The 25,838-nt window shown below is 60.3% G+C and overlaps 2 protein-coding genes across 5 annotated transcripts in view; one reads left to right on the top strand and one right to left on the bottom strand.

Moving 5' to 3' along the window:
• The first annotated feature begins 693 nt into the window (after positions 1 to 693).
• On the top strand, positions 694 to 17,975 carry ST3GAL4 (ST3 beta-galactoside alpha-2,3-sialyltransferase 4). Of its 4 annotated transcripts, none has more exons than XM_054223004.1 (12): positions 694 to 884; positions 7,059 to 7,128; positions 14,314 to 14,392; positions 14,768 to 14,837; positions 15,408 to 15,488; positions 15,592 to 15,689; positions 16,017 to 16,077; positions 16,323 to 16,418; positions 16,510 to 16,699; positions 16,801 to 16,944; positions 17,038 to 17,181; positions 17,627 to 17,975. In XM_054223004.1, the coding sequence occupies exons 1-12, from the start codon at positions 862 to 864 to the stop codon at positions 17,711 to 17,713; spliced, it is 1,143 nt and encodes a 380-aa protein (XP_054078979.1). In that variant the 5' UTR covers positions 694 to 861; the 3' UTR covers positions 17,714 to 17,975. The 4 variants fall into 4 exon arrangements, with proteins under 4 accessions (XP_054078979.1, XP_054078978.1, XP_054078980.1 ...); XM_054223003.1 differs by having other exon boundaries at positions 14,768 to 14,849; XM_054223005.1 differs by lacking the exons at positions 694 to 884; positions 7,059 to 7,128 and adding exons at positions 13,431 to 13,610; positions 13,707 to 13,838 and having other exon boundaries at positions 14,768 to 14,849.
• Positions 17,976 to 19,520: 1,545 nt separating this feature from the next.
• Positions 19,521 to 25,838, bottom strand: part of KIRREL3 (kirre like nephrin family adhesion molecule 3) — a 141,232-nt gene continuing 134,914 nt past the window's right edge. The window contains exons 16-17 of the mRNA XM_054223277.1: positions 20,607 to 20,693; positions 19,521 to 20,048 (exon numbers count right to left, since the gene is read on the bottom strand). Coding sequence (XP_054079252.1) covers positions 19,605 to 20,048; positions 20,607 to 20,693 — 531 coding nt within the window. The 3' untranslated portion in view covers positions 19,521 to 19,604. The remainder of the gene's footprint in view (positions 20,049 to 20,606; positions 20,694 to 25,838) is intronic.

Raw genomic sequence — 25,838 nt, 5'->3', positions numbered from 1 at the left:
GAATATCTCTAAATCCCGCACATTCTGCTGCTTCTTCTGGTCCCGTTGCTTTAGCCCTGAGCCGTTCGGAGTTGGTTTGGGCTGGGGGGGTCTTGTTCTCAAGACCTTTTCCTATCCCGCTTTTTTTAAAACCGTCATTTATTTTAGTTCCTTTTTTCCCCCTTTTCGCTCGGTTTCTCTGGGCGCAGCCCAAAGGCTGGATAAGGAGCAGGGACGTCGTCCTCCTCCTGCATCCCGGTGTCGCCCCCGTCCCCGTGGGGACGCCATCCCGCTCTCCCCATGGGGCTGGTGGTCCCCGTCCGACGCTGTCGGGGACACTCGCACGCGCGGTTTTTGGTTTCGCAGCGAGAAAAGGAAACGATTTGACGCTTTCACGCCGCTTTCTGCCACTTCTCTCTTTTTTTTTTTTCCTTTTTTTTTTTTTTTTTGGCGTTTCTTTTTAAGCTCCCCCTTCTCGCGCCCGGACACTGGCGGCTTCTCCCTCCTCCAGCTGCAATCCTTGTGTTTATTGAGCTTTTTCTAGGAAAATCCTGGGTCTTCTCGGGAGGGAAAAGAGGGGGAAAAAAAAAAAAAAAAAGGAAAAAAGAAAAAAGTCCAATTCTTGCTAATCTCTTGCGTTTCCAGCTGCTGACCCCTTGCATGTGACCGGGGTTGGGCTGGAAAGTTTCCTCGGAGGAAGGAGAAGGGGATTTGGCTGGCGGGGAACGGCGAAATCGGAGAAGGAGTTCCCCTCCATCCCTGTTTTGCTTCGGACTGGCGGATGCTCGGAGCGGTTTGGGGTTGGTTCGGGAGTGCGGCTCCTCTCCGGAATGTGTTTCGCCGTCTGCCGGAGGCCTCCCAGCTGCGGTGCCGGCATCGCCAATGCCCCGGATCGGCACGGGATGGTGAGGGCCGAGCCGCCGGGGAGGTGGGTGGGAGGGATGGAGGTGGGAAGGATGAGGGCGAGCGCGCGATTTTGGGGGGGGTTTGGGGCAATTTGGGGAGCTGGATTTGGTAGGCGCTGGCGGACGGGGCCGGATTTTGTGTCTTCCTTGTGGATCCTGCTCTGGGATGAATTGCCCTGGGGCAGAGAGAGACGGGGGGTGTAGTTTACCGGGGGGGTGTAGTTTACCGCCATCGCTTTGGCGGGATGCTTGGGACTTCTTGAGCGCGTAAGCCGCCGTGCAGGTGGTTTACATTAATTACAGGCGAGTTATTTATATAATATCGATGTGGGTGTTAACGTGCGGTCGGGTATTTTTGGGTTTAAGGATAGGTATTTACGTGCCGGCCTTGCGAAAGGGCACGGCGGGTTGCCTTTGCCTTGGCCACCGGTTTGGGCGGCACGGCACGACCGGGGTCACCATCCCGGCCCGGCACGTGCTCTACCAGCGTCCGACGGGGGTGGGTTTGACCACCCATGGGTGCTGCTGCTCCCCGTCCCGTGGGCTCGGGGGTGGGCTGGAGGCTCCCCGCTGCACCCTCCCTCGCGGAGGACCGCTCCAACCCGAGGTGGGATGGCGTCCTCCGTCGGCTCTTCCGTGCCATCCCGAGGATGCTGGGATGCTTGCCGAGCTGCCGTCACTCGCCCGCCGACCACGACGGGATGCAGCCGGGGATGCTCGGAGGTGGGATACAGCGGTCCCAAGGGATGGAGGGTGCCGGGATGGGGGGGCGTCGTAGGGCGAAGCCAAGGCTCTTTTAAACAGCGCAGCGCCAGAGGAGGACTCTCCTCCCGACACCACGCCTGCAAAATTATATCAACAAACCTACGGAGACGTTTCTCCTCTTCTTTGGGGTTTGTTTTTTTTTTTTGGGGGGGGGGGGGTTTAAGTGCAAATCAGAATCAACTTAGATCCCAACGGCACGTCCAGGTAGGACTAAGCGGGGAGCCGGCTTCCTTTCCTTCCTCTTTGCAGGTTTAAAAATATATATGCTGTAGCTTGGGGTTTTTGGGTGGGTTTTTTTGGGGTTTTTTTTTGGTTTTTGTTTTTTTTTTTTTTTTTTTTTTAAATCCTGGGTCTGTGAAGGAGGCTTTAACCTGAGCTCACGCCGTTGGAATTCCCCGCTGCGCCTGGGAGAGGCTCCTCGCCTCCGATCGCTTCCAGATGCCGTTCCCCGCTTCGGCTCTTCCCTTCGCAAAATGTCTCCCCCCCCCCTCCTCCGGCCCCGGCTCGCCGGCAGCCTCCACAAAGTTTTCCCGGCCGGATTCGGCATCCCGATATCCGGCGGGACTGACTCAGCCGAGCCTCAATTTATATTTCTTTTTTTTTTCTTCTAACCAGAATGTTGATGCCGGTGGCGAGAGGGTGCAACTTGCACAAGCCGCAGCCCCGGGCCGGATCCTGCATCAGGTTTTGAGCCGTTGCGACACTTCCATAGGGTGGTTGTTTTGAATTTCCTTTTAAAAAAAAAAAAAAAAAAAAAATCTATGAGCCAGGGTGGAGTCTGGGGCTCGGCTGCACCCCCTGCCCGCGCTGCCGACGGGGCAGAGCTTCCCTGCGCCCCGAAACGGGGGGAAACTGAGGCAGGGAAACGCCGAGCAAGAGCGGAGGATGCTTTAATGCCGCTCTGGGGCTTTGCTGGTGCCGTACGCGCGCTGCCAACCCGGCCTCCCCACGGCGGGTGGTAAAACACCCCTGTGCGGGTATTAAAACCCCCAGCCGGCAGCTCCGTGGCCGTCGGGTTCGTCCGAACCCCCCCCCCCACGCCCCGGCGTGGGGTTCATGGGGTGGGATTTTACGGCAGGAGGACGGATCCGGACCCGCTCGGGTTGGGGAAGGAGCAGAGGGCCGGGGTGTCGTGGAGGAAAAATGGGGCGGAAAGTGAGAAATAAAGAGGGGGGGAAAACCCCAGAGAGGGGGGGTGGGGTCGAAAATGAAGTGTGTGTGTGTGGGGGGGTGTGTGTTAAATGTTGGGGGGGTTAAACGCGACGCTGCCGGGGTTAAAGCGGAGAAGGAAGGGGGCAGGAACCCCGCCAAGGGCCCATCCCTGGGCGATCACCAGCTTCGGAAGGAAAAAATAGAAAAAAAGAAAGAAAGAAAGAAAAAAAGAATTTAAAAAAAAAAAAAAAATCACAAAGAAGCGTCTGTTCGCGCACATACGGGCGCAGCAGCAGGTTTCCTCCCTCCCGGTATTTGGGGGGGTGGGGGGGTGGGGAGCCGAGAACCCGCCTTTCAGAGCGCGCTATTTCGGCGACCACCGGAAAAAAAAAAAAAAAGAAAAAAAAAAAAGGCAATTTATCCTCAAAAATATTCCCCCCGGCTCTTTTTCCCTCTGCCCTTTTTTTTTTTTTTAATTATTAGTATTATTAATTATTTAATGGACGGCGGCCCCCGTGGCGTTGGGGTGCCGGCTGGGCGCAGGGGGGTGCAGGCGGCTCCCGACGGCGGGGGGGCTTATTGCGATAAAAATAATGGGGGGGACACCAGGGTTTGGTGGCCCCGCGTTAAGGTGAGGGGAGCGTAAACCCCCCACCCCCCCCCACCCCGACGCCGCTGAACCCCCCCCGCATCCCCCCGGCAAATCCGGCTTGGGCATCCTTCAGCGTTCCCCACGGAGCTGGGGGGGTTCCCAGGCCCCTCCGCCGCTTAATTAAGGAAGTCGCCCGCTTAGTTCCGACCGCGTTTACAAGTTAAATTGCCGGATTATCTGTATTACGCAAACGCACCTTTAAAATCTTAATTATTTATTTGGCCGGCTCGCCTAAACGCGCAAACCGGTGGCTTTCGGCCCGGGGATGCTCTTCTCTCGGAAGCACGGAATTTCGTGGAGAAATAAACCCAAAATAGGCTTTTTTTTTTTTTTTTTTCTCCTTATGGGTGATGCTAACCACCCCAGCTTGGAAACAGGGGTGATTTCTGGGGTTGATTTCTTCTTTTTTTATTTTTTTTATTTTTATTTTGACTATGGGAGGCTTGTCCTTAAATAACAGTCGTTTATTTTTAGGCCGGTCGCTGCTTCGGATAATCCGGCTCGGCTGGAGAGCTTTGCTTTTCCCTCCCGTTCTCAGGGATTTAATAGAAATAGGTGTATTACATGATTTTTTATTTTTTTTTTTTTTGATAAAATGATTTAACAAATTATCAATCGGATAAAAAAAACCCGGGGTGGGGGGGGAGGAGGATGAAGGTTCTGCTGGTGGCGGCTCTTCCGCGCTCTCCTGGCCCCGCAGCATCCGCCAGGATGCTGGGCTGAGGGAGGATCGGCAGGGAAACCTCTACCCAAAAAAAAAAAAAACCCACCCCAAAAAATCGCATCCCACGCCGGAATGACACCTTTGGCTGGGCTGAAAGACAGTCGGGAAGCGGCTGGATTATCTCCGGCTTAATACCTGCCGAATGAATAAGCTCCTGGTCCCGGAGCGATAGCGATCGGGGTGACGTGAGGGATGCGCCGGGTTTGGAAACGCCTCGCTCGTGCCAAGTAGAGACGGTTTTCTCCAGCAGAGGAGGAGGAGGAGGAGGAGGAGGAGGATGAGCTCACCTGGATTTTATTCCCCTCCCAGCCCGCTTTTTGCTCTCTCCCCCCTCGGGAGGTAATTTTAACCGAGGGAAAGCGGCGTCGGCGATGGAGCGCCGACGGACGGACGGACGGACGGCTGCCTTGCTTCAGGTCTGGCTGGTGGCAGGAGGAGAAACGCCGTCTCCATCTCCCAGCTCCTCTTTTTTAACAGCCCCCGGGGGTGTGTGTGTGTGTGTGTGTGTGTTTGGGGTGTCCGGTCCTCCGTGGGGAGGGATTCGGCGGCTCGTCCCTGCTCGATGCCTGTCCCCTCCCGCCGGTGCAAGTCCCGAAAACGCCGGTGCCCGCCGGGATGCTCCCGCAGCGGGGCCGAGCCCCTCGAAGGACTGACCCCGGCTGGCTTTAATCCTTAACAGGGGCAGGGATGCGGCCTTTGGGTTTTTGGGTTTTTTTTTTTGTTATTCTTCCGCCCGAAGCCATGAGCATTCCGGAGGGGAGACATCGGGGAGCGAGCACAAGGTGGTGCCTTTTGCCCCCCCCCCCCCTCAAAATTGGAAATTTAAGTGCGGGAGGGGGAAACCGAGGCAGGAGGCGTAGCCGGGAGCTCGGGGAGGAAAAGGAGCAAAATTCCTCTCGTTTCGGGGGTTCTTTTTAAGGGCTCTGGGATACGGGACGTTCATTTCCTGCTGGGATCAGCTGCCAGATGGGTTGAGCCGCCGGCGGCGAGCGGTGGAGACGGACGCCGGGACCGCGATGTCTTTTTTTTTTTCTGGACCTTGGGCTGGGAACGGCCGATTGCGTCGGCTGATGGTGTTGGGAACCGCTGGGGAGGCTGGAAAATGATCCTGGGGAGGCCGTCGGCAGCGATCCCGGCTCCCAGCTCTTCCGGTCGAGCTGGAAAGACCAGCTCCGGGCAAAACCTGGGATCCTCCCCGACGGGGGCCCGCGTGCTGTAAGGGATCGAAGTCTCCTGCTGATGCCGGGCTGCAGCATCCCGCTGGGAGGATGCCGTGGGGAAGGAGGCATCCCCTTGCCCACCCCCCGGCAGCTCTCAGCATCCTCATCCTCATCCTCTGCATGGGCTGACGCCGTGTCTTGAACCGCTTTCGCAGGAGCTCCCCGGGGAGAGTTTAACCTCGTTAGCGGATCCTATAATTCATGGCTCTAAATCAAAAGGCTCCTTGTCGGCAGCCGTGTGGGATGCTCCGGTGGATTCGGGGTGGCTGGAAAGATCCTGGTGCAGAAAGGTGAATTTTATTTTTTTTTTTTTTTTTGTGGGGTGGGGGCCCTTGCAAAGCGGCCCCAAGCGCGTCTGGTTCGGCTGTCGGTGTGCCCCGAGCCCTCTGGTTGAATCGCTCCCCCCGGTAAATGGCGGAGGCGGCAGAAAGCAGGAGCTGCTTTGGCCGGAGAGGGAAGATGCGGCGCCGGGATGGAGCCGTCCCTTGTCCTCCCCGTGGAAAGCCTGGTCCCAGGGGAGAAGCACCCAGCCTCGGCGAGAGGAGAAGGCGTCTCGGAGATGCTCGGTGGTCTCCTTCCCCGTCCCTTGCGTGGGGACGTACGCCTCAGGGAAGGCTTGCGCCGGCTTGTTGGCCCCCAGCATCTCTTTGCCTTCGCTTTTCCCGGCTGGAAGGGGTGGAGAGAGGTGAGGAAACCTCCTGCCCTTCAGTGTTTCCCCCCTCGGGAAGCATCTTCTCTGCTAGGGCTCGAGCGCCGGCCGCAGAGAGCGCCTTGCCGGTCCTGTCCGGGCCACCCTTCCCCATCCGCGGGGCCCTTCCTTGCGCCGAACGGGGCTGAGATCGTTCCTCGCGTGGTTTTCTTTTCTTTTTGGGGGAGAACGGTGACTCCCGGCAGGGAGGGAAGAGGGAAAGCCGGCTCCCAGCTGCTAACTGGGATAGCAATAGGCTCACTTCACCCGGCTAGCTCCTTTTCCCACCTTGCTGCTCGTTAGCTGGGGTAATTAAGCTAGATGCTGAGCAGCTGGCCTTCCAGGGAGGCTTTTCTTTGAGAGGCAGCGTGGCGGAAGGGTTTCTACGCCCAGCAGCTCCTTGGCAGGGCTTTTCCTTCCCCGGATCGTAAGGATATCGCAGCGCCGGGTGAGGATTTGTAATTTGGAAAGTGTTTTTTTGGCGGGGGGAGGAAAAGATGCTGGAGATGTGGGATGAAGGAGCGTCCTCCGCGCGGGAAGGCAGGAGAGCAGGGCCGTGTTCCCCCTCTCCCTGGGAAAGGGCATCACCCGCTTCCGAAAAAAATCCCAGTGGGTGACGGAAGGGGATTTCGGTGGGAAAGGCCAAGGGGTGTTGGGGAAACGGGCGGCGAGGTCTGCGCCTCCTCCTTAAAAGCAGCTGGAAGCCCAGCCCCGGGCGCTGCCGGTGCCGGAGGAGGTGGGTGGCTTCGCAGAGAGCGCAGGGACGTCCTCTGCGGCACGTGATGGCTGGCTGGGGCGCCTCTGCCCGTCCCCTGGGGCTGGTTCCTCATCCGCCCTCGGACCTGCCCCGGCTGGGCATCCGTAGGGATCCACCAGATCCTCCGAAGGATGCTGCCAAGCCGAGCATCCCTTGCCGTGCCGCCGGTGTGTGTTGCCGTAGCCCTAAGGATGTTCTGCCTTTTCCCATTGCCAGGGGAAGAGAGGATGGCCTCGTAGATCCCGCCGAGCTCCTGCCTGCTCTGCCTGGACCAAGAGGATGGACCGTAAGTAGCCGTGACCGCTTGTCAGCTTATCGGTAGGGACTGGCTTCGGCCTCTCCCGCTGCCGGGGATGCTGGAAAAGCTCTCCCTGAGACCAGCAGCCTCCTCCCAGCGTGGCTGATCTGGGGTTCACGGAGCATCGAGGAGACGCTGGAGGTGCAAAGTGACGGAACGGGTTGTTTTCTGGGTGTTTTTCTCCACGGCTGTTAACGGGGGAGAAAAGAGCAGGGGAGATGCGCAAGCGTGCCGGCGAAGGGTTAAACCCCCCCGGTTCCTTCACCCCGGAGGTTTCGGGCTGGAGGACTTGAGCTCAAAGGTGGGGTCACCCCGGGGCGCCCCAAAACCAACCTCTTCACCGATGCAAAACAGGAGGCGTGGAGGAAGCGGTGGGGAAACCGCCAGCCTGCCGCAGCAGGGAGCCGGGGGGGGGTTTAAGGTGGCGCTTGCAAAGGGGACGGCGCCCGGGTGGGTGGCTTTGGAGACCACTCGGAGTTAAAAGCCACCCAGGATGGTAGCTGCCTGTAGGGATAACTTGGCTCTGGAGGGCTCGACATCCCGTTATTTCCCACCCCTTTTCCCCTGGAGAGCTGGGGTTGAATCTGGGCGTTGCTCGAGTTTGGGTTGGAGATGGGCCGGAGCATCCGCAGGGGTTGGGTTTTTTACCTCCCTGGACCGTTTGCATCCCGGCGCTAAGGGAGCGGGTGCCTCCGCCTGCGGCTCCCGGGGGGAGCAGGCAGCGGGACGAGGCAGCCTTCGCCCCCGCCTGCACCCCCGTTTCGCTTCCTTCCCCTTCCTGCTGCTTTTTTGGTTTTTTTTCGGGGTGGGGGGGTTAGACGGAAGCGTGGCTGCGAAGCCGCCGTTGCCAAAGCCGCTCTCGCCGGTGTCGCCCGCATCCCTGGGCGCTCCCCGGAGGATGGAGATGCCGGCGAGTAAACACGGCAACGAGGTGACGGTGGCGGCAAATGGGGACCAGGAGGGGGCGGCCGCATCGATGCTGGGGGCTCGGCGCTGAAATGCCCTAAAATATAAAATCGTCACCGGTGGGTGCCCACCCTCCTCTCGTGAGTGTGGGGTTGTCCCCCCGCCATGGGTGGCACAGCTCTCCTCCGGCGGCTTGGCTAATAACCTCTGGGTTGTAGTGAGCCGCATCCGGCAAGAAAAGGGTCTTTATTTTATTTTTTGAAATCGGAAGAGGGTGATTAAGCTTACCGTCATGTAAATAATAATATATAACCTATAATAACGTAGCCTAACACACCAAGGAGGAGCCCTGGAGCTCCTTCGAAGGCACGGGATGCGCGGGTATAACCCATGCAGCCGGCGTTTCGGGGCCATAGGAAGGGATTTGGGTCCCATCCCTGTGTTTTTCCCGTTGCAAGGTTTACAGAAAAAAAAAAACCTAGTGGGAGAGGAGAGGACGGCGGCAGTGCCGGCCCGAGTTGCCTTTCACCTCCCCAGCAGGTGAAAACCAACAGTGCCACGAAAAGGGGGGAGCAGCCCGGATTTATGGTGGGGACGTGCCGCTGTGGAAATACTTGTCCTACCTGAGCTTATTTGCCGTTGCTGCCTCTAAAATTGCACCCTCGTCACGGGTAAATGTTTTGTTAAGGCTCACATGCCGATGAGGGGTGTTTTTTTTTTTTTTTTTTAACTCCTATCATAAATCTTTGGCCAGGTTTATCGTATGCCCAGGATACCACGGGCTAAGGAAACAGCGCTACCTCTCTTGTTAACAGGCAATTAAAATTCCTTTGAAATGACTCGCAGGGCTCTTCAAGTAGGATAAATGTGGGTATGGGCTGGCACTCTGTCCTCCATGGGGTGATGGCCGGCGTCGAACAGGATTGATTTGTGCAGTGCCGCGTCCGAATGACCTCCTGCATCCCCCCGCTGCTGCGCTTGCGGGTCGTGCTCTTGCAGGTGCTCTGCCCTGCCGCTCTCTGGCTACTGCGGGCAGCCCTGCCCGCACCCGCGGCATCCCTGGTCCCCCCTTCGCAGCATCCCCGGTCCTCCCTAGCATCCCCGGTCCCCCCTGCAGCATCCCCGGTCCTCCCTAGCATCCCTGCTCCCCTCCGCAGCGTCCCCATCCCACCACGGCATCCCTTGGAGGAGGCTCAGATCCAGAGCCTGCTGCCTTTTGGGCTGGCCACGGCGGTTGTTTGCAATCCCACGAGGTTTTCACTCCCCGCCGCGCATCTCCTTTTCCTTCCCAGCTTGGAAAAAAGAATGCCCAAGCACCTGGAGCTCACAGCAGCCGGGGCGGGGAAGCTTTGGGACGGCAGGCTGAGGATTTGGGTCCCTTTGATGCTCTGCCAAGCCCAGGCAGTGCCTCGAGTTGGCCAGATCCTTTCCCCGGAGGATCACCCCCGTTGTGCCTCCCACGTTGTGTTCAGGCTCCGGCATGCGATGGTTTTGCCGAGGCAGGATGCGGCTGAGCCGGCGCGGGGGGTAAGCCGGCATCTGCCAGGCTCCTCCGGCAATCCCAGCCCTACCGCGTGGAGAAAACCTGGGGGATGGGGGCTTGGAAGATCCCGGGGCTGTAAACGGCTTCCTCGGGGGTCAATTCTGGTTCTTGTCCTCATGTCTCCCTTCGGTTCCCACTGCTGGGAGTGAATCCCGAGGGATTTGCTGGTGCGTCCCTTCCTCGGGCGGGATCCCTTCAAATCCAGCTCTGCTCCAGTTAAAAATAAATGCGGTTTTTTGGGGTTTTTTTTGGGTGAACCATTGGAGATGCTCATTCTCCAGCGAGCATCCTTCTCGCCCGGGGAAGCTGGACCGGATCGGGCAGCAGATGGCTCGATGGGATGGGATGGTGGCAGCACGGGAGAGGTGTCCTTGCCTTGTGTTGCGCTTCGTGTTCCTAATCCACGGGTTACCATGGAAACACAGAAGTACCAAGAACTTGTGCTGCGTGGCCTGACGGTCCGTGGATGCTTTGTCGGATGGCTGGGATCGCCGTCAGCCTGCGCTTGGAGGAGATGGTGGGATTTATGGTCACCCATCACCTTTGCACTTGCTCCATGGCTTTGAATGTTTTTTGTTTGGGTGGGTTTTTTTGTTTTTTTTTTTTTTTTTTACCCAAACGTGGGATGGGAGCAGCTTGGCCGGTGTCCACCACCGCTTTGTGGATTAACGTGACTTAAACTGGGAGATGCTGGACCCATCGAGGCCATGGCGGGGAGATCCGGGTGGATGGAGATAGAGGGGCGAACTCCTCCAAGGCCACCCGTGCAGCAGGAGGGTCGGTCCCTGTGGTTGTTGCTGCCATCTCCCGGGGTTTTTCGCCTGGGACGTGGTGAAATTGGGAGGCAAAACCTGCTCCGGATCTGAGGGAGACGGGGAAACTTGGTGAGGAGCTTCACAGCATCCCGGGGATGGGGCTTTCCCGTAACGCCAGGCTGGGGAAGGGGAGACCTGGCTGCGAAGATGGGGCGCTGGTGGGGCTTTTAAGTAATTTATGCAGCGATAATATTCAGCCCGGGGGCGCTTTGGAGGCGCTTTGCTCACACATCAAAGAGAGGAGCTTTTTTCGGGTGCTTCTTCCAAAGGTGGGGAGCCGAATCCACCTGGGACTTTCCCCCCAGCTCCGGGGCTTGGCGGGGGAGGCGATGCCCCGGACTGAACCCACGGGAACGGTGGTCGAGGAGCGCCTGCGTCCCTTCCAGGAGAGGGGCCAGCGCTGAATTTCGCCTCGCCTGATGGGGATGCCGAGGTGGGGGGGGGACCGGGGGCATCCCGCGGGGAGGGATGCTGTGGCTGGGGGACCGAGGAGGGTGCTGTGATGAGGGATGCTGTGGTGGGACAGGGATGCTGTGGGGGACCAGGGATGCTGCAGGGAGGGATGCTGTGTTTAGGGGACCGAGGAGGATGCTGTGACGAGGGGATGCTGCTCTGGGCGGGGGGAGCAGGGGGATGTTGTGGTGGGACAAGGATGCTGTGGGGTCTGAGGATGCTGTGGGGGACCAGGGACGCAGTGGTTAGGGGACCAGGGAGGATGCCGTAGTGGGGGATGCTGTGGTGGGACAGGGATGCTGTGGGGGACCAGAGGTGTTATAGGGAGGGATGCTGTGGTTAGGGGACCGAGGAGGATGCTGTGACGAGGGGATGCTGCTCTGGGCGGGGGGAGCAGGGGGATGCTGTGGTGGGACAAGGATGCTGTGAGGGACCAGGGACGCTGTGGTTAGGGGACCAGGGATGATGCTGTAGTGGGGGATGCTGTGGTGGGACCAGGGATGCTGTGGGGGACCAGGGATGCTACAGGGAGGGATGCTGTGGTTAGGGGACCGAGGAGGATGCTGTGATGAGGGATGCTGTGGTGGGACAGGGATGCTGCAGGGTCTGAGGATGCTGCGGGGGACCAGGGGCGCTGCGGGGAGGGATGCTGTCGTTTGGGGGACTGGGGAGGATGCTGCAGGGAGGGATGCTGCGGTCAGGGGACCTGGGAGGATGCTGTGGTGGGACAGGGATGCTGCGGGGGACCAGGGATGCTGCAGGGAGGGATGCTGTGGTTGGGGGACCGGGGAGGATGCTACAGGGAGAGATGCTGTGGTGGGACAAGGATGCTGCAGGGGACCAGAGGTGCTGCAGGGAGGGATGCTGTGGTTAGGGGACCTGGGAGGATGCTGTGATGAGGGATGCTGTGGTGGGATGAGGATGCTGCAGGGGACCAGGGATGCTGCAGGGACCAGCAGGACCCTTTAGCGTCGCTCCCTCCACCAGCTCTACGAGGACGAGGGAGCCGGCTCGGGGTGTTCAGACCTTCCTGCTTTAAGCAGCCACCGTGGTTTGGGCTGTGGATCTGGTAGCACAAGGCTGGGGGGAGCTTGAATTCATTCCAAAAGCACCTCTGCCTTGGCCTGGGTGCAGGGGCAGCCTGGGTGTGCTCTGTTTTGCTCCGCATTCCCCAGCCGCTTCACTAAACAGCGTGCGTTTTTCTCCGGGATTATTAAGTGTTTGTCTTAGATAAGTTTTTCGCATCAGGGCCAGCCTTGTCCGTACAAGCCTGGGAAAAGATCATAAAGGCTTCAATAAAAAAAAGAAATATTTAAAAAAAAAAAAAAAAAAGAGCTGGTATGTAAATACAAACACCGGGGTGAAAGCGGATTTTCCCAGTGTCTGTAGCCAGCGGGAGGGGTGAAGCGCGCTCCGTGGGAAGCTCAGCTGGGTGATTTGGCACCGAAGGAGAGAGGTGGGGGGCTAAATTTGGGTCCCGATGCCCGGCAGCACCCCAGCCCTGGGTGAATGGGGGCTCTCAGGCCCCCGAGGAGCATCGCCAGCCTCCGGTTGTGGCGGCGGATTCCTCCTCGGGGACCTTTGTGGCCAGTTTTGCCAGGAAAAAAGCCCCCAGGAAAACACAAGCTGCTTTCTGCTTTCCCCGAATTTTATTTTATTTTTTTTTTTTTTCAGGCAAATGTGATGTATAAAGGGGCGAGACCCCCCGCCCCGAGCTCCTCATCCCTGCTTGCTCTCACCCTTGAAGGTGCAATCGTTGGGTTTAATCTTCCCTTTCCTTCCCAAGCCAGGAGGGACTCCCAGACCCAGAAATACCAAAGCGGGATGAGAGCCAGGGTGTAAAATGGGGCCTGGGGGGGGCTTTTGCTTCCCCTTCCTGGCATCGCCGGGTGATGGCGGGGCCGTACCCGGGCACGATTCGCCGAGAGGGGGTTTGATATCTGTGTTTTACGGAGGACAAGTGGTTCAGGGGGAGACGGGTGCTTTCCCAGGGTACCCCCTCACCCCTCCGTCCCTCTGCTTTGCTGTCAAACGCACAGAGTTTTCGTTGCTTCACATCCCGTCCCGTTGCTTCTAGCAGGGTTTAATCGTCCATAATTCCCTTTTAATTGCCTTTCCTGCCCTTTTTAATTAATTGCCCCTTCCTGCCCTTGTGATTTCAGGAACTGGTGATGAGGAAGGGAAGAGCCTGGCTCTTGCGGGACCATCTTTGGTCCCGTTTCTCCTATTTTTTGATATATTTGAGGGGCTTGTATTTCTTGATGGGGCTTGGAGCAACTTGGGCTGGTGGGATGTGTCCCTGCCCAGGGCAGGGAGTGGCACTGGATGGGCTTTAAGGTCCCTTCCAACCCGAACCACTCCATGATTCTATGATTTTTGGCCCAAAAGCTGCTGCTCTTGACTTATTCTTGACTGGGTGAGGACGTGGCCACGGCAGGTTCCGGGTTGATTAACGGCGCTTTGTTAGTCAGGGTGGGGTGTTGAGATGGGTGACCCCTGCCTTGCTTTCCACCCAACAACATAACTAATCCCTCAAGGATTTCCATCGCCCAACCCGGGCATTGCACCTTTCTTTCCTCTTGGCTGGGGTTTAACAACTCCTCGTCCTCTCCTCCTCCTGCCAGACGTGGCCGGGCTGGAGCGGGGAGCAGCTCGGTGACGGGGTGGCAAAGCCAAAGGCAGCGCTGAGCCGGGCTTAGAGCAGGATTCATCCTCGGGGAGCATCCCGGGTACCCTAAAACTGCTCCCACCCGGTAAGTTGCTTTTCCGTCCTTGCCGTGTCACGACGGAATGGGGTTGAGCTGGTCCCGGTGTGGCTCCGACCCGGGCTCTTTGCTGCCTTCTTCCAGGAGCGAGAGGTTTTGGAGGAAGAAAAAAGTCATCCCGCTTCCCCAGCTGGTGTTCCGGCAGGCATTAAATTCGCGGCTCCCCCCTTTCCCCTGGCCGGGATGGTTGAATCGAAGGCGTTGAAGGTTCCCCAAGTACGCGATGCCGCTTGGCTTTGATCCCGCTCGGCTGCTCCAGCCCTTCCTGCCTGGCTCGGTGGCGGTGGTGGCACGTCTGGCGTCAGACCTGCGGTGGCTGGTGGACCTGCGGTGGCTCATCGCCACGGGCATCGATTTTGGGGTTTATGTGTTGAAAACCCACCGGGGGCTTGCTTTTTCCTCTTTAATTTTTTTTTTTTTCCTTTGGAATTTTGGGGTTTAACCTGTACGGCTGAGGCTCCTCGGGAACTGCGGCCGCTTGCCTGGCTTTTATAAACCCTGTGTAAATCCAACCTTTGGCAGCTGCGGGGCAGAGAAATGTGAACTGAAATGGAAATAAATCCCCTGGGGAGCCCTCGCACCCACCCGCCTGCAGGTGTGGATGGGGCAAGTTGGGGGTGATGCCTCTGGGACAGGATTTTTGGGGGTGGCTCCGATGGGTTTTGACCTTTCCCCCTTTTTCCCGCTGCAGGTGACCGGCGGCAGCCGCGATGAGAGCTCCCGCCCTCGCCTGATGCCTCTCCTGCTGATAAAAATGATCAACAAGTCTCGTAAGTCCCACGGGGAAGGTCCTGTCTCCCTCTCTCCAGGCTGTCCTGGGGGATCGGCTTTTGGAAATTTGGCTCTTGGGGGTAGGATGCCGCTTTGCTGCGGCTCCAGGCGGGTGATGGAGTGTTGGAGCATCACGGGTGAAGCCATGGTGGGGACGGCTTTTGGACCCGGGAAAAACCCACCCGGCTCCATCTCGGAGCCGATCCTCTCGGGGGGACAGTGCCAGCCAGGTCCCCGCTGCTCTCTGGGGAGAGCCTTTGCCAGGGACGGCTCCGCAATCCTGGACCTACCAGGACATCGCCAGGGGTGCAGGTCCCCGGTGTCTGACCAGCTTGACGGTGTTTTTCTTTCCCCCCGGCTCTCTGGGCACGCAGGAGGGAAGATACTCGGGGTGCTGGCGCTGTTTCTGGTGATGGTTTGGTACTCGATCTACCGGGAAGACAGGTACATACAGCTGTGAGTGGCTTTTATTCAAGTTTCGAGGACCTCCTGCCCTTTCCTTCGCTCGCGGAAGGCGGCATCCTCCCACCCAGGGATGCTGGAGCATCGTCTGGCTGGATCCTGGGGACCAGGGAGGTGGCAGCATCCTCGGCTGCTGCTGGAGGAGGGGGGGACGCGGTGCGAGGTTTCCCCCCGTCCCCGGCGTGTGTTGGCGGTCGGGCCCTGCGGGGTTTTTTGGCAAACGCTGGGGTTTTTCTGAGCCCGGGAGATAGGGAAAACCCCGCTCTCATCCCAATCCCGGCGCCGCTGATGGAGACGGGGAAAGCGGAGAGCGCGTGGTCTATGCGCGGGGCGAGAGAGACCTCTTCTGATGCAAGGCTGCAAGCCCAGCAGATAAATACCCAAAGCAGAGCTGACCTTAAATCTGGCCGGCGATATTCCCCGGCGCTGCCGGCACGGCTTGAATCCCACCGCGGTGATGCCGGAGCACCCTTTGCCGGGAGGGGGATGGATGCAGAGGAGCAGGCATCGTTATTTATTTATTTTTTTTTAAAAAACCTTTTCCCTGCGCAGCTTTTATTTCCCTGTGCAAGAAAACAAGACGATGTGTCCCCTCGGGGAGGTGGAAAAGAAAGCGGCGCAGCTCATCGGGAAGTGAGTATCGGGGATGGGAGCAAGGAGGGGGGACGCGGAGCTGGGACCCCCCCAGGGTGCCATCCCTCCGTGCCGCGCTCACCGGCCCTTTGCTCCTCGGCAGCTACTCGAGGGACCAGCCGCTCTTCCTGCAGCTGAAGGACTATTTTTGGGAGAAGACGCCGTCGCTCTACGAGCTGCCCTACGGCACGAAAGGAAGCGGTAAGCCTCGGCAGCGCTCACCGTGGGTGTCCGTCCGTCCGTGTGTCCGTCCTGCTGCCGCTGCCCGGGGGTTTCAGCTTCCCTCTTATTAAACCCATCTGCAGGGTGGTGGTTTTTTCCCTCCTTAGCAAGTTGTTTACCTGATCGTTAGCTTTCGCGGCACGTGTCTACTTGCCCTGGGTGCGGGTGGTCCCTACGAAGGGATTAGGGTGGGCCCCAGGCAAGGCTGATGTGCCGGGAGCTGGGATTAGGGGCAGGAGATCTGGCAGGGAGGGGGCAGCACCCAGGAGCTGCCTTCCTCACCTTCTCCTCGCCCTTGCTCTGCAGAAGACGTCCTCCTGCGCTTGCTGTCGATCACCCACTATTCCCTGCCCGAGAACATCCAGAGGTAACACCGGGGTGGATTTGGGGGCTTTTCTGCCTTTGTCTTCATTGTGGTTCTCTTGGGGAGGGCTGGAAATTGGCACGTTGTGGGCCCCGCGTTTGGCAGAATGAACCTGTGCGACGTGGGGACGGTGGATGGAGAATGGAAAGCTTTGTAGGGTGGACAACGTGGGGTTCAAACCCCCCTTGGGCGTCAACCCCCCCTTGGTTTAGGGCAGGTCTGGTTGAGACGGGGCTCTTCTCTCGCAGCCTGAAGTGCCGGAGGTGCGCGGTGGTGGGCAACGGCCACCGGCTCCGCAACAGCTCCATGGGGGAGACCATCGACACGTACGACGTTGTCATCAGGTACGTCCCACTGGGTGCTTCCCACTGATCCCTCCCCGGTGGCACCTGCAGGTGGGGTTGATGCCTGTGATGTCCCCATGTCCCCCCCAAGGTTGAACAACGCCCCGGTCCACGGTTATGAGCAGGACGTGGGCTCCAAGACCACCATGCGCCTCTTCTACCCGGAGTCGGCCCACTTCAACCCCAGGACGGAGAACAACCCTGACACGTTGCTGGTGCTGGTGCCCTTCAAGCCCATGGACTTCCAGTGGATGGAGGCCATCCTCAATGACAAGAAGAGGGTAAGTGTGGTGGGGAACCAGGTCCAACCTTCATCCTACGCCCACCCTGGGGACCTACCTCTCTAATGGGGACACCACTGGACATCTCCATCCTCTTGTAGGTTCGGAAAGGGTTTTGGAAACAGCCCCCATTGATCTGGGACGCCAACCCTGAGCGAGTGCGCATCCTCAACCCTTATTACATGGAAGTAACTGCCGCTAAACTGCTCAACCTTCCCATGAAGCAACCACGGAAGATCAAACAGGTAAGGGGTGGCACCTTGCTGGTCACCCTGGCTGTCCCTGTGCAGTTCGCTGAATGCCCATGGCTCTTCGCATGTCTTCTCCTCCCCCTCCAGAAGCCCACCACAGGGTTGTTGGCCATCACCTTGGCGCTACACTTCTGTGACCTGGTGCACATCGCGGGCTTCGGCTACCCCAATTCGGCCAACAAGAAGCAGACCATTCACTACTACGAGCAGATCACGCTCAAGTCCATGGCGGTAAGTATCTACCCCGCTTTTTGTCCATGCTACCTCCAATTTTTTGCCTGGGATGGGGGATCGCAGGCCAGGAGAGAGGAGAGCAACACCCCACTCCCTTGCGTGATGCTGAGCAGTGTGGGAGGCTCTCCCCATGGGTGCGCCCTGCTCCCCTTCCATGATGGGCATTGAGGTGTGCCTTTGGGTGGTCATCAGCCAACTTCTCCCTGTAGCCCCACATCTCTGTAGTCATGATGGAGGGTTGTCTCTGGTTTATGTGTGAGCAGATGGGGTTGGGCCCACTTGGACAGGGTCTTGTCCCTTCTTTTGGGGGGTCCTCACTTCAGGTAGGGTCACCTCAGTGGTGGTGGGGTGGACGAGGTGGAGGGTTGGGAGGGAGCAGAAGGAGAACACGTGGCACCCTCCGGCCAGGCTCTAGTGTCACCCCCTCCTCCTCATCCCGCAGGCGTCGGAGCACAACGTCTCTCACGAGGCGGTGGCCATCAAGCGAATGCTGGAGCTGGGTCTCGTCAAGAACCTCACCTACTTCTGAGGGCATCGGGGCTGCGCAGGGAGAGCGTCCCCCGCCCTAGAGGGGGGACACCGCGCAGGCTCGGCCCCAGCCGGGCGAGGGCAGAGCATCCTCGTCGCCGCCTGGCCCCGGGACTCTTGGAGCGAGCGGGGCTGGGGCTGGGGGGGCCGCGCTGGACCGCGGGTCTCCTGGGGACTGGGGGGCGCAGGGAGCCCCATGGGGCCGTGGCCGGGCAGCGCGGCCCCCGCCTTTTCCTACCGACGCACTGAAGCTACCGAGGACCTGGAGGGGCCTTTTGGGGTGGGGGGTCCTCCCTCCCAGCGGGCCTGGGGGGTGCAAGGTGGGGGCAGGAGCCCTCGCCCTGGGTTTTCTCTTCCCATTAATTCCCTCGTATTCGGACGAGGGCCCCATCCGAGGGGCTGATCTGGGGGTTCCCGGGACCCCCCCCAGGGAGCAGGAGCCTTTGGGGGCCCACGTCACCTCCTCCTTGCCCTGGTTCCCCCACAATATTTAATTTTGCCCCCCCCCTTTTTTTTTTTTTACTTTCTTTTTATGCAGCAGCCCTCTCCCGTGCCTTAGCGCTGGCGTGGGGGCTTGTCCCCCCCGTCCCCCGCCTCCGAGCCGGGGGGACAGCCCGGGGTGCTTGGCCTCAGGGCCCTTCGTGGGGGGGGGGGTGGTGGTGGTGGTGGTGTGGTTTAATTTAATTAATTTAAATGCTTATTTATGGTGGAGCCTCCCCTGGAGGCCGCGTGCCGCCAGTGTTGGGGACGAGTGGCCTCGGGTTGGGGGGGGCCGGTGGGGTGCTGGGCTGCAGGGGGACGGGGGTTTGTGGGTGTCCCCCCCACCGAGGAGGGGTGAGCGGCGCCGTCTCCCCCCCCGGCACAGGGTCCCCTGTGGGGCTGGGGGTGCCCCTGGGACCCGTGGACGGGGTGTGTGGGGGGTCCTGCTGGCACCCAATAAAGGTTCTGGTGAGGCTGGGCTGGCTGGGTGCTCCCACCCCTCTGTGTCCCCGCGCCCCCATGTCCCCACATGGAGCTGGTGCCCCTGTCCCCAGGTGTCCCTACTCCCCTGCGTCCTCAGCCCATGTCCCTGTGCCCACGTGTCCCCATGTCCCCGCAGATGGCCCTTACCTGCTGTGTCCCCGGCGTGACGCCCCATCTCCTGGCTCCCGCGGTGGGGGTTGCGGGCCCCCAGCTGCCCCGTGCCTCAGTTTCCCTCTGCCACCGGGCACCCGCTGCCCCCACATCCCCAAGGTGGGGACTCTTCCCCTCAGAGCCTGCCCACCCCGGGGACCCCCTGGAGCTCCAGGCCATGGTCCGCGCTGGGGCAAAGTGTCACCGGGAGAGCCGGCGTCCTGGCGGGACGGCCACCAGCCCAGGCGTGCCACGAGAAACACCTCTTGTATTGACCGCGGCCCCGCGATACAGCGCGGAGAGGCCCTTCCCGGGGGGGGGTCCCCGTCCCACCGATGTCCCCCCCCCCACCCCAAACCCCGTCCCCCAACCCCCCCCCCCCCCCCCCCGAAACGGACTCTATAAGTATGGACACCGAACACCAAGGAGGAAGGGAAGGAGCCGGGTGGGCGAGGGCAGCGGGAAGCGGAGGCGAGCGGCTGGGGGGGCGCGGGGTGCGTGGTCGGGTCGGGGACATCCCCAGCCCTGCGGAGGGGACGGCTCCCCGGGGCTCGGCGCATCCTCGGCGGGGTTGTGCTTAGCGTGTCCCGGGGGCAGGGATGATGCTCAGCCGGTCCCCCCCCCCCGCACCCCGCAGCCCCGCTCTTTTTTGGAGGGGGGTGGTGGGACCCCAACCCCTGCGGGGGGTCCCTTCCCACCGCAGCTCCCGGCGGGCGCGACTGTCCTAGCACGAAGCCACGGCGCCCGCGCGGAGGGTCCCGAGCGTCCCCCGGAGGGGCTCAAACGTGCGTCTGCATCCGCCTCTGCAGGGGCCGGCTGGGGTCCGAGTTTTGGGAAGAAGACTGGGAATGGTGGGAGGAGGAGGCGGAGGCCTTGCTGGCCTTGTCGAACTGCACGTAGCCGTCCTGCTTGCCGCTGCTGCTGATGCTGCTGTCGCACTGGGTGTCGAGGAAGGAGCTGCTGTCGCTCATGGAGCCGCGCTGGAACTCGCGCTCGCACAGCTCGATGGAGCTGCTGCCCATGCCCAGCACGAAGCGCTGGCTGTAGTCGTAGAGGCGGCTCTGCCCGCTCAAGGTGCTGTAGATGTTGGTGAAGGACATGCCGGTGGGCACCCGTTGCTTGCTGGCGGGGCGCAGGTCCGCCGGGCAGCCCGACAGCGAGATGGTGGGGGTGGAGTGGTGCTCCTTGAAGGTGTTCACGCTGTAGTAGCCGTTGGTGGGGTCCTGCAGGGTGGGAGAGGAGGCGGGGCGGGGTGGGGGGGGAGGCTGGTTGGTGGTGCCCAACCTCCCCGCGTGCCGCCCACCCGGCTCATCCACCCACGGCGCGCGAGAGGACACCCTCAGCCACCCCAGCCCTCCTGCCCGCGGCGTCGGATGCCACCAACGCCTCCCAAATTGGGGCGGAGGGTGGCCCTTGCACCCCCGCTTTCCTGGCACACAGTCTCCCGGGACCAGCCCCGGGGTGGGGGGCGGTGGGGAGGGGGGGGAGGGGGGGGGTACCAGAGCATCCCTCCCCGTGCAGGGACAGCCCTCCGGTACGGGCCACCCTTGGTGACACCAGGGCCCCTGGCAGAAGGCCAGGAAGCCTGGAAGAAGCACTGCTGGGCAAGGGAGATGCCGGTCCTGCCCTGCGGTGGGCACGGGGACGGGTGCTCAGCACCCCGGGGTGCCACCGCCTCTTGCGGGAGTGACCTGGGGGGGGGGGGGCTGCTCTGAGCCACCTCTGCCCGTGGGGGCTGGGGACAGAGAGGGGGGAAACCGCGTCGCCGGGGTCCGGCTCACCTTCAGGTTTTGGAACTCCTTCTCCTCCTCCTTGAGCACCTCGAGCTGCTTCAGCACCGAGTCCTGCTGAAACTCCCCCCGCTCCATCTAGGAAAGGAGGCAGGTGGGTGTCAGCACCCCCCCGTCCCCCTGCTGCGGGGAGCCCCACACCCGCCATCAGCCCCCACAGCGGATGGGGGGCGGCGGAGGGAGCGGAGCTGCCCAAAACCCACGCGGTTCCCTGGGTTACACCTTGCTTTTTCCCCCCCGCTGTTTAGGGCTAAAAAAGGCCGGGCTGCTGCGGAAAGTGAATTATTTAAATCTACTGTGGCGAGCGTCGAGGTTGAACCCCGCCTGCCCCAAAAAAATCTCCTTTCTGTGTTGTTTTTTCCCTTTTTAATTTTTTTTTTATTTTTTTTTTTCCTTTTCAGCCTTTGCTCCTAAGCTGAACTTGGCCACCAGCATCTCAAAATCCCAGCTAGGACCTGGCTTTCAAAACGTGAAAGCCTCAATTTTATTTTATTTTTTTTTTTTTCCCCTTCACACCCCCCCACCCCCCCCACCCCCCCCAGCCCCGACGCTGGCTCGACTCGAGTCCTGGAGGCTTTACCCAGCCCGGCCCTGCCAGCGCGGCTGGGACGGGCTGGGGAAGCTCCTTTTGGGTGGATTTGAGTCCATTTTTGCTCCCGCTGCTCCTTCGCAGACCCCCGGAGAAGGATGCTCCCGCCTCGACCCGCGGCGGGGTGGGGGGGTGGCGTGGGAAAGGTACACCTTAATTAGACCACAGCTTTAATTACCCTTCCTTCAGCAAGGTGGGGTTACGTGGAAGCGGTATAATTATTAACCGATATCTCGTCTGCCTTTTTTTATCTTCTCCCGTTATCGATCGCGCGCCTCCAGCCCGGTTTCTCTTTGCCGGCGCTGGGATCGCAGCCGCCCAAATCGGCCCCCAAATCTCCTTTTAGTGCCCAGCTTCGCTTCTCCCTTTTAAAATGGGAAGCGGTTGTGGAAATTCACCTTGCCGCACTTTCCGTTCGTCTCCTGAAAGCCTTTGATCCGGCCGTTAAATGCAAGGAATTAAAAGGACCTGGGTTTTCCTGGGAAAAAAGCAGCCTGTAACAGCCATTGATTTACCGGGGTAAACACAAGCGTCACCGAGGATTAAAGTCAGGGCGGCTAAAACGGCGCGTGGAGGCTTTTTAGCTCGGCGCCGGCTGCACGCCAGCCCCAGCGAGACCCCGCGTCCCCGAACGCATCGCTGGGAATGCCCGGGGTGGGGGATGCCGGCAGCCGTCTGAAACCCACGGCAAGGGTTTCGCAGGTCCCGGCTCAGAAAGAAAAAGGAGAAACCCGCTTTTCCTCCTCGGATTCGGCTGGTTTTGGGAGTGGGTGACGCAGGTGGTCCGGGCTGGATGCGGAGACGGAGAGGGGACGGTCCCACCGGTGGCCAAACCTCCCTGGAAGTAATAATTGGGGTTTGCGGGGGTGTTTTAAGGCATTTTGTGGCGCCTCTTGCAACGACGCACGGAGCGGCGCGGGCGCGGGGATGCTCCTTGAGCCCTGCGGGGACCCCGCCGTCCCCCGGGGCGGGCAGGGTGCCGCGGGTTCGGCGTCGCCCGCGGGTTCGGCGTCACCCCGGGGATTTGGGGGCTCGCCCGCGGGCCCCCTCCCCGGCCACGCCGGGGGCCTGCAGTGAGCCCCCGCGCCGTCAGATGGCAGCCAGCCCCCGCGCAAGCCCGTAAAGGCCCGTTCGCATCCCTTCATTTCCAATTCCCCGCATGGCAGCCCGTCATTACCACGACCTTTATCCAAGTTTGCGCGGCGGCTTGGCCCCCACGTTCGTCAGCGGGCGGCGGGACGCTCGTTCGCTCGCCTTCCTCTCTTTGCCGTCGCCGGGTAAACACGGGCGAGCGATCGAAAGTTACGGAAAGTGAACTCCGGTACCAACGTTAATGGGGATTACGGATGTAGAGGCAGCAGGAGAAGCGGCGGCGGTGGGGGGGAGAAGTGGGAAATGCATGAAAAATAGAGATGAAAGTTGTCCGAGCGCACGGCCAGGAGCCGGCAACGTGCCTGCCGGATGCTGTCACGGACACGGGATGCTCCAGCTGTTTTCCGGAGCCGTGGTTTGCTCCAGCTGGGCCACGCCACCAATACGCTTTGGCCCTTCGGCCGCGTTGCTGCCGTGCAGGCGGCGGGTGACAAAGCCGCCCCTTAGAGCCACGTGCCCACCATTCCGAGGGCCACGGCTCGATCCCGGGAACGTCGTGCCGGGACTTTATCCTGCTCGGCAGCGCCGGGAGCTTTTGCCATCCCAAAACCAGTGCACGTTGTGGCCGGGCATGCTGGTGGCGGTGTAAAGCCATCCTCATTTCCCATGCCCAAATCTTGCCGGTCCCTCCTGGGGATGCAACGAACTGCAGCCACATCGCCCGAACTTCTTGCCTCAGTTTCCCCTGCCGCAAAAGAGCGACCCTCCCTCTTACGGAGCATCCCATCGGCTTCGCTGTGCTGGCTCCTAGCAAGGGAGCGCATCCCTACGAAGCAAAGCGGTGTCTCAAGGTGACTCAAAGCAAGGAAACGGCGTTGAAACGATGAAAACAGTGGCCGGCTCCAGCGCCGTGCCTCCTAATCCCCTGCCCGCCGGAGCGCTCCCTCGTTGACCGCTGCCAAATGAAGCCGCTTTCAGCCGGGATGTCGAATCCGACAGACCGGCTATTAAATCCGTTGCTTTCATTAGCGGAAACAATATGTTTTGTTTTTTTTAAAACCGCTGCTCCCTGCGGAGCCCCCGAGGGCTTTATCGCCCTCCAACGCCGGCTCCTGCCTCCACCGTCCGGCGACGCGAGCTCCCACCGAGCGCCATCCCAGCGCCCCCGGCTGAAGCCGCATCGCCGCGTTCCCACCTCTCCCCCCAAAATGTTGGGGTTTGGATGGGCGAAGGCGGCGGCGGAGGGATGCCAGCCAGCCAGCCTGCCGTACGTCCTGCCATCCTTCTCGCCTCCTTCTTCCTTGCTCGGGAGCTTGCCGGGGCCGACGCCGGCTTCTCCGTGCTCAGACGGCCCCTGGCTCAATGCACCCCAGCACCAAGTCCGGCCCCCAAAGGCGTTACCCGCCTTGAGCGAGCTCAGTCCTGGGCGATGGCCCATGGTAGATGCCCAAACCTCGCGGTGGCCCAGCTCTGCCGTGACCCCACGAAGCCCGAGCCGTGAGCTGCAAAGGTCCCCAACATTTTCACGGTCGTTTTTTTTTTTACACGGCGGGTCTTCTTCTCCCCGGCTCGGACTGGCCACCCGGAGCATTTCTCGGGGAGAAAGGCGGAGAAAACGATGCCGCGACAGCTGGGCCGCGGGTAGAAACGCGTCTCGCCCTGAATTTCACCTCTGCTTTTTTGATTTTTCCTCTTCCGTGGGGATCTGAGCGGAAAATGCGTCCGGTGTCGATCTGCGGGCTGTGAACAAACTGGGAACATCCCTCAGAGCAGAGCAATGGGTTTTGGAAGGGACAGGAAGGAAGGGTGAGCAAGGAAAAGACCATCGACGTGTCCACTGGATGCGTTATTTTGACTGTTCTTCCCCAAATATGAACCAAAGGCGATGCCCGAGTCCAGCTGGCCGCACCGGAACCCCTTTGACTCGGGATGCTTTTGCCTCCCGGTCACTTCGGGATCGTCTCTGTCATGTTTGCTCCTGGCAGCGGAGACGGCTCCTTTCAGATCGGCATCAGCCCCATTTCAGAGATGGGGAAACCGCATGGAGTCGAATCGGGCAGGAATAACCCCCCCGCCACCACAAGAGAGGAGGCTGACGCTCTTCAGCCCCCTAATCGCCGACCCGGCGTGGTGGAATCGGCGTGCTGACGCCAATGCGGCCTGGCAGGAGAGAGAAAGCTGCCGCCGTGCTTTATTTTTTTCCAGAATCAGACCCTTTAACGGGCTCTTTTGCCTCCAGCCACCGGCTGCTGTTCGCTTTCTGGCCCCCGCGGGCTGGCAGCCTTCCCCCTGCCCGTAGGCAGCGCCTGGCACGACGGCAAACGGGGAGACGGCGCTGAGACAATGTGAACATATGCAAATCAGCCAGCATGACGTGTATCCTAAGGTGTTAATGAATTTATAGATGCATGAATAATTATTTGTGAAAAGCAGGGAGAGCTGCGGAGGTCACAGATGGCTGGAGAATAACAAATGCGATCGCATTTAGCGGGGGGGCGGAAAAGAAGAGGCACGCCGGCGCTCTGCAGCTAGAAACGCGCCGGCAAAGCGGAGCCGCGGTGGGAAAGCGAGGAGCGACGGCACCATCCGCGGTGCCGAGGGTGGATCTCCGCTCCCGCAGCTTGGCAGGAGCCGGTCGGGCCGTGCTGGACCCCCGGGGGCTTGGCCAAGGGTCCGGGCTGGGGAGCCAAAAGGCGGAGGCGAAGCAGCGAGGTGTTAGCAGAGGGGAGCTGTTTGCAAGCGCGGCCGGCTTTTCGTTAACATCTGCGTTAATGAGCTCTCCGCGCCAGCACCCAGCGCGTTAATGACATTCACAGCTGATATTAAACTGCAAGGTGTTACCGAACTGTTGTCGGGGGCAAGAGGATCGGATCAAAGGACGCCGTCGAGGTTGAGCCCGGGCTGGAAATAGCACGAGAAGTTTAGGGAAGGCAAAGGAAGAAGCAGCGGGGGAAATAATGCCGGGACGGGGAGGAGGGAGAGCAGGGAACCTTGGGGTGAGGGCAGGGAGCAAGCAAGGGGTGCTGTGCATTGTCCCCCCTGCTCCCGCCGGAGAGGGCTCATCACTGTTCCTTAGCGAGGATCGATTTTTTTTAACTTGATCCATCACGTCATTGCCAAAGTCCGAACCTCTTATTAGGAATCTGTTCAGCATCCGAAGGCTGGGTCTCTAACGGATCCAACTGGCTTTTGGAAAGAGCGAGGAGGGGGATGAGGGAGAGCAGGGACCCCCGGGGCTCTGAGGAGAGAAGAAACTGGGAATTATTTACTGGGAAGGCCCTCGCCAAGGGCAGAAGACGAAGGGGAAGCTCCGCTCCAGGCAGGAGAGGGGGCTTTGATGTCTTCTCCCTGCCGGGTGGGATGTCCCAACAGGTGCCAAATCTGCCCAGCACCAGGGGCAGAGACTACGGACCATCCCGTCCAACCTCTTGGGAGTGCTTTGATCCAGCGGTGTTATTTCCAGCTGACGTATCTTCAGGAAAAGGGCCTGGATTTGGCCAGGAGAAGAGGAGAGTCACCATCTCCCGGTCCGGCAGCCGGGT

The sequence above is a fragment of the Rissa tridactyla genome, chromosome 17, assembly GCF_028500815.1.
Source record: "Rissa tridactyla isolate bRisTri1 chromosome 17, bRisTri1.patW.cur.20221130, whole genome shotgun sequence".
Classification (NCBI taxonomy): Eukaryota; Metazoa; Chordata; class Aves; order Charadriiformes; family Laridae; genus Rissa; species Rissa tridactyla.
This window is presented reverse-complemented; position numbering and strand designations above follow the sequence as displayed.